Genomic DNA, 6,076 nt, shown 5'->3' with positions numbered 1-6,076 from the left:
GCCTCCGTCTCCCAAGTAGCTGGGACCACAGGCGCCCGCCACAACGCCCGGCTATTTTTTGGTTGCAGCCGTCATTGTTGTTTGGCCGGTCCGGGCTGGGGATTCGAACCTGCCACCTTAGGTGTACGTGACTGGCGCCTTAGCCGGTTGAGCTATAGGTGCCGAGCCTGTTTCATGTCTTAAATTTAAATCTTTTATCCATCTTGAAACAAGTTTTGTAAGTGGTAAGAGGTGCAGACCCTGACCAGACAACTTAACCTCTCTGTGTTCTAAGAGCTGCCTTTGCAAAAATGTGTGTTAATACATACCAGGTGCCACCAGCAATGCCCACAAGTGGCACCTGTGTGTGGTGGCACCCCACCCATCATAGCAGTGGATGCCACCAGTTAGGGCTGGTGACAAGGTAAGAAATCTCAGTTCCCTGCTCATTTCACATGTGGTTATTCAGTTCTCCTACCACCTTTTATTGAATAGGGATTCTTTTCCCCAGTGTGTGCTCCTGTTTGGTTTATCAAGATCAGGTGGCTGTAAAATGTTAGTTTTATCTCATGGTTTTCTGTTTGGTTTCAAATGTCTCTATTTTTTGTGCCAATACCATGCTCTTTTGATCACTATGGACATGTAATATAGCCTATAGTCTGGTAGAGTAATGCCCCCAGCTTTGGGGGTTTTTTTTTGGTTGTTTTTTTTTTTTTTTTTTGGCAGTTTTTGGCTGGGGCCAGGTTTGAACCCACCACCTCTGGTATATGGAGCCAGCTCCCTACTCCTTGAGCCACAGGCACCACCCCTCCAGCTTTGCTTTTATTACTAAGAATTGCCTTGGCTATATGAGTTTTTTTCTGGTTCTATACAAAACAAAGGATGAAGACCTTTGCCCTATTTCAGGAAAAGGTATATAATTTTTGTTATTTTTATTTGGGATAGCATCTTGTTCTGTCACCCAGGGCTAGAATACAGTAGTGTTATCATAGCTCACTGCAGCCTCAAACTCCTGGGCTCAGGTGATCCTCCTCCCTCACCCTCTTGAATAACTGGGACTACAGATGAATACCATTGTGCCTGGAAAATTTTTTTTATTTCTACAGAGATGGAGCCTCACTATGTTGCACAGACTGAGTACTAGTGTTTTAACAGTTATTTCAATCTCAGGTAGTCTTCAGTTGAAATCATGTAAACCCTGAGGTAAGAAGGTTAAGCCTCTGTGATCCAGGGCTACATCATGGAGATATCTCAGTTTCTTTACCACTATGTGCAGCGCCCAGAACTCCCTGCAACATGGGCCTCGTTTTGTGAGGAACCCTCAGCTGAGGGGGCTACTTTCCCCCAAATCTCCACTGTGTGTGGATGCTGATGCGATTTCCTGGGGACTGTTGCTATTGATGGTAGCGCACTGTGCAAGCCCTGAAGTGAGTAGCCTAACAGTGTGTGTGCCTGGTGTGTGGTGACGTTGGCATCATGGGCCTGTTGACATTCTGGTGACTTGATTTTCTGCACATCCTCCAGCTGAGAGGAGCAAGAAGACTGCAGGTCTACTAGGCAGAGCTGTTCTGGACTCCTGGTATTGTCCCCAGCTGTGGTGGCTGCTGCTTTCTTATCCTTCTGCCCTTGTTTCTTTCTGCTTTCTTGGTGCTGGGGATAACTCTGTTCCTGTGGACATGATGTGCCTGAAGGACTAGGGGTGGCTGCTGTCTCGCCTCTTGATTGGGCCTTGAAGCAGGAGGTTCTGGAGTGAGCAGCACCCACTCCAGGTGCTGTTTTCTGCAGGGTGGCCCACAAGCAGTGGTACTTGTGGCACTTTCACAGTATCATCAGGAATCAGGAACATGCTGAGGAATAAAAATAGGCCTGGTGCGTGGCACCTGTAGCTCAGTGGGTAGGGCACCAGTCCCATATACCTAGGGTGGCGGATTTGAACCCGGTCCCAGCAAACTGCAACAAAAAAATAGCCGGGCATTGTGGCAGCTGCCTGTAGTCCCCACTACTTGGGAGGATAAGGCAAGAGAATCGCCTAAGTTGGAGGTTGGAGGTTGCTGTGAGCTGTGTGCCACAGCAGTCTACCAAGGGCGATAAAGTGAGACTCTGTCTCTAAAAAAAAAAAAAAATAGGCCTAGTCCCCAACTGTGGCCTGGCCTGCTATCTGAGTGGCCGTGTGGCTATTTCAGTAGGCCAGCAAGAGAAGCACTGCAAGAAGCAGAAATTCTGGTAATGGGAGTGATGGGAAGCTGGGCCCAGGGTGACCTGTCAGTGAGATGTGCAGGTGCCTCTGGATAGTGCTGCTGCCATCCAGAGGCTCAACCAGCGTGGGATACAGCAGGCCAGCTTTCCTCCATGATGCTGTCTTAGGGCTCCCCAGAAGCCACTGTGTCCAGGTTGGTTTTGTGTTGATGAAAACTTTAAAAATATTGTATTATATAACTTTGTGCCTTTTGGAAATAGCTAAACCTTCCAGGCTTGACTGTTAGTAATCTGTCATGTTCTTGAAGGTGGCCAGGACTGCAGGAGTCAGCCCTGCTGAATAACCATTGGCACACCACTCCACCAGTTCATTTCTGTGTGACTTCTCTTTGCCTGTGGCACCCTGCCACTGCTGACAGCATCTCTTCTAGTGGAAGCCACACTCTTCCTTGCTAATGAGGGTGGGAAGTGGCTTGATGATGAGAGGAGGTCATACCTGTTACTGTGTGATTGCTGTCAGCACCGCATGTGAGAGGCCATGGCGTAGAAGGCACTAGGCTGGCCAGCATTGGGAGGCCTCCAAGTGGCCCAGTAGCGGTCTGAGCACAAGTGGACTGCACTGTACTATGTGTAGACAGCCCTCCAACACTGTGGCTCAGGACAGTGGGATTCAGGGGCCATTTCTGGCTGGGAGAAGCCTGGAGGTATAGTGGAAGAAAGCCACGTGGGAGCTGGGAGAGAGCCTCAAACGGGGCGAGTCGAGGTGAGAGGTTTTTTCTTTGCTGGGCCTCCCTTCTTCTCTAGCCTATGCTGCTGTGACCAGGCATTTTCCACATGTCTCATCACCTAATCTTTAGAACCTCTCCTTGAGGTCAGTATGAGTTCGTTTCTATAGTCCTGTGGAGATTTCAGACCTGGGACATGTACAGTCACACCCTGCCAGCTACACTGCCAGCATAGGCTGAGAGCTGCATGGTCCCCACCTGTGAACATGAGCAGGGAACTGAGATTTCTTACCTTGTCTCCAGCCCTAACTGGTGGCATCTATTGCTGTGATGGTAGGCATTGCTGGTGGCACTTGGTATATATTAACACACATTTTTACAAAGGCAGCTCTTAGAACACAGAGAGGTTAAGTTACTTGGTCAGGATCACACAACTAGTGGTGGAGCCAGAATCTGATCTCGGACAGTCTGCTCCAGAGCTCAGGCCCTCACTGGTGGCATCAAGTCAGGTGCAGAGAGATGACGGAGGTGGGGAGAAGCTGAGAGTGCCGGATACATGGTACACATGGCCTCTGAAACAAGCTGACAGTGAGCCTGGAGCTGCCTGAGCAGGTCTGTGTATGACTGTGGGGAGGAGCTTGCAGTGTGCATAGGGAGATGAATGCAAGCTCACAAACCTGCCAGCGTACCGTGCAGCTGTTTGTGTCAGTGTGGCTGTGATTGGCATCTCAGCACTGAGCTGAGGTGTGCACAGACCCTGGGCTGCAGGCACTCCGACTAGTGGCTGGCCTGCTTTGTCTGCCTGTGACTTGACAGCCCTATGGGCTTATGCAGTGTGGACAAAAAAGGTCTGAAGTTTTTAAGTCACAGCTTCCCACTGGCCTGTGAGGCTGGTGCCAGTTCCCAACCTTGCGGAGCCTGCATTCCAGTGGAGGACGGCATGTACACCTCACCTGTACCCAGCCAGCACCAGGTAGGATGAGTGCAGAAGACAGTGTTGTGAATGTAAGCATAGGGTGGCAGTGGGGTGGTCACAGAGGCCTGTGGGAAGCCAAGGTGTAACCTTAGCTATCCAGGCAGGGGCAGGTGCAGCTGGGGCCAGGTTGAGAAGAGTCAGCTGCAGGGGAGGAAGAGGGGGCAGTGGGCTGTGGGCTTTATTCTTCAGGTTATATCATTGGGTGCTAGTGCCTGTGGTCAGCCAGCATGCACAGGCCTGCCTCTGCTGATTTTCAGGGCTTGCTTAAGGGCCACGGGTCTTTCCAGAGTCAGCTGGTGGAGGAGAGGATCCTCCATATACAGCTTCCTGCTCTGTACCCCATTCCTGCCAGATCTCAAAGCAAGGCACTTACCTCTGTCACTAGGAGTGAGCCTCTGAGGGCTGCCCAGAGGTTGGAGCCAAGGCTGTTTGGTTGCACACACATCAGTCTACCCCACTGGTGGACCCCACATGCAGTCCTGGGCTCTTATGCAAGTCCTCTCAGAAGGGCTCCCCAGGGGTGTTTCAGACATCAGGGAGCAGGTAGGTGTTTGCGTGGTTGTGATCCCATGTGGCATGTAGTTTCTGTTGTTTTTGATATCTGGTGCTGAGCAGTGGAAGGCAAGTACTGGCTCTTACTGCTGTTTTCCTTTTTCCAGGAATGTTCCGATGGGCTGCTATACTCCGGGCCACCTTGCGTACCTTTCTCTTAGAGGTGTTCATCGTGGCTGTTGGACTCTGAGGCTTGAGTGTCCACGCACAGTGGCAAGAGCACCATGGACTCCTGCCATGGGGGGGTTGGTTGTCGCAGGGCCCCAGTGCCTTCCGTTGCGTGGCTGGCACTCATCGACTCCCCTCAGTGACGATTCTATGGTGGAGAAGTCCCTCAGATCATTGAAGGACAAGAACAAGAAACTGGAGGAGGGGGGGCCAGTGTATAGCCCCCCTGCGGAGGTGGTGGTGAAGAAATCCCTCGGGCAGAGGGTACTAGATGAACTGAAGCACTACTACCACGGCTTCCGCCTGCTCTGGATCGACACCAAGATCGCTGCGCGCATGCTCTGGCGTATCCTCAATGGCCACAGCCTGACCCGCCGGGAGCGCAGGCAGGTAATGGGGATGCCCCAGCCCTTCTATGGATTTTAAAAGTATTTGGTTGCGGGCAGCGCCCATAGTTCAGTGGGTAGGGCACTGGTCACATACACCTGAGGCTAGCGGTTCAACCCAGCCTGGGCCAGCTAAAACAACAATGATAACTACAACAGCAACAACAAAAATAGGCAGGCATCTGTGGTTCCAGCTACTTGGGAAGCTGAGACAAGAGAAGCAAGAGAATTGCTTAAGCCTAGGAGTTTGAGGTTGCTGTCAGCAGTTATGCCACGATACTCTACCTAGGGCAACAGTGCGAGACTCTGTCTCAAAAAAAAAAAAGAAAAAAATTGGTTGCTTTCTGTTGGGTAAAGAAATAATCAGCAAAACCTGCAAAAGAGCTCCTTCCCCCATAAAGGTCCCCTCTTGGTCTTGGTCCCCCCTACCTGCAGTTTCAAGTCCACATGTCTGTTTTCTGTCCATGCTTGGGTGCCATCTGCAGACTTCTGGCTTGTCCATCTCTGTGGCTGAGGATGGCCTTTTCTCTCTCTTTGCTTCCACGTCTGTCTGTGCATGAACCTCTGGGTGAGTTTGTTTTTATTTATCATTTGGAACTTCTGCCCTGACCTCTCTCTACCATAGTGTGTAGTGACTCTGCAGACTCTTTAATCTTCTGCACCGTATTCTGCCCTGGGCCTGTTCAGAGCTCCTCCACTGTCTGCTTCCACATGCCAGAAAGAATGGTCTTTGGGAAAAGGAAGTCGGCTCACGCACCATGCCCCTGTGTTCCGGCTCCTGTGCTCTCCCTGGCACTGGGCATGGGTGAAGCTGTCGCACTGGCCATCCCACTCTAATGCCTCCCTGTCAGGCCTCTCCTATAAAAGCACTGGGCGGCACCAAAAAGATGAGGTTTGAGGGCTCCATACTGGTAGGACATTCTCAGGTGCCCTGCAATTGCTGGCTTTGTGCCTGTGTATTTACATGTCCATTTCAGTTGGGCATGACCCTTGCACATGGGAAACAAACTTGCATTAATAGAAATGGATTATGCTCTTAATATGGGTGGATTTCTGTTGGGCATGACCCTTGCACATGGGAAACAAACTTGCAT

The 6,076-nt window shown here is 50.9% G+C and overlaps 1 protein-coding gene across 1 annotated transcript in view; it reads left to right on the top strand.

Moving 5' to 3' along the window:
* LETM1 (leucine zipper and EF-hand containing transmembrane protein 1) overlaps window positions 1-6,076 on the top strand; it is a 46,135-nt gene that overhangs the window by 6,190 nt on the left and 33,869 nt on the right. Inside the window, exon 3 of the mRNA XM_012812281.2 lies at window positions 4,536-4,986. Coding sequence (XP_012667735.1) covers window positions 4,536-4,986 — 451 coding nt within the window. The remainder of the gene's footprint in view (window positions 1-4,535; window positions 4,987-6,076) is intronic.

Source organism: Otolemur garnettii, unplaced genomic scaffold (assembly GCF_000181295.1).
Source record: "Otolemur garnettii isolate 467f Iridium unplaced genomic scaffold, OtoGar3 scaffold00198, whole genome shotgun sequence".
Classification (NCBI taxonomy): Eukaryota; Metazoa; Chordata; class Mammalia; order Primates; family Galagidae; genus Otolemur; species Otolemur garnettii.
Note: the sequence above shows the minus strand (reverse complement) of the source record. Positions and strands in the feature narration are given on the sequence as shown.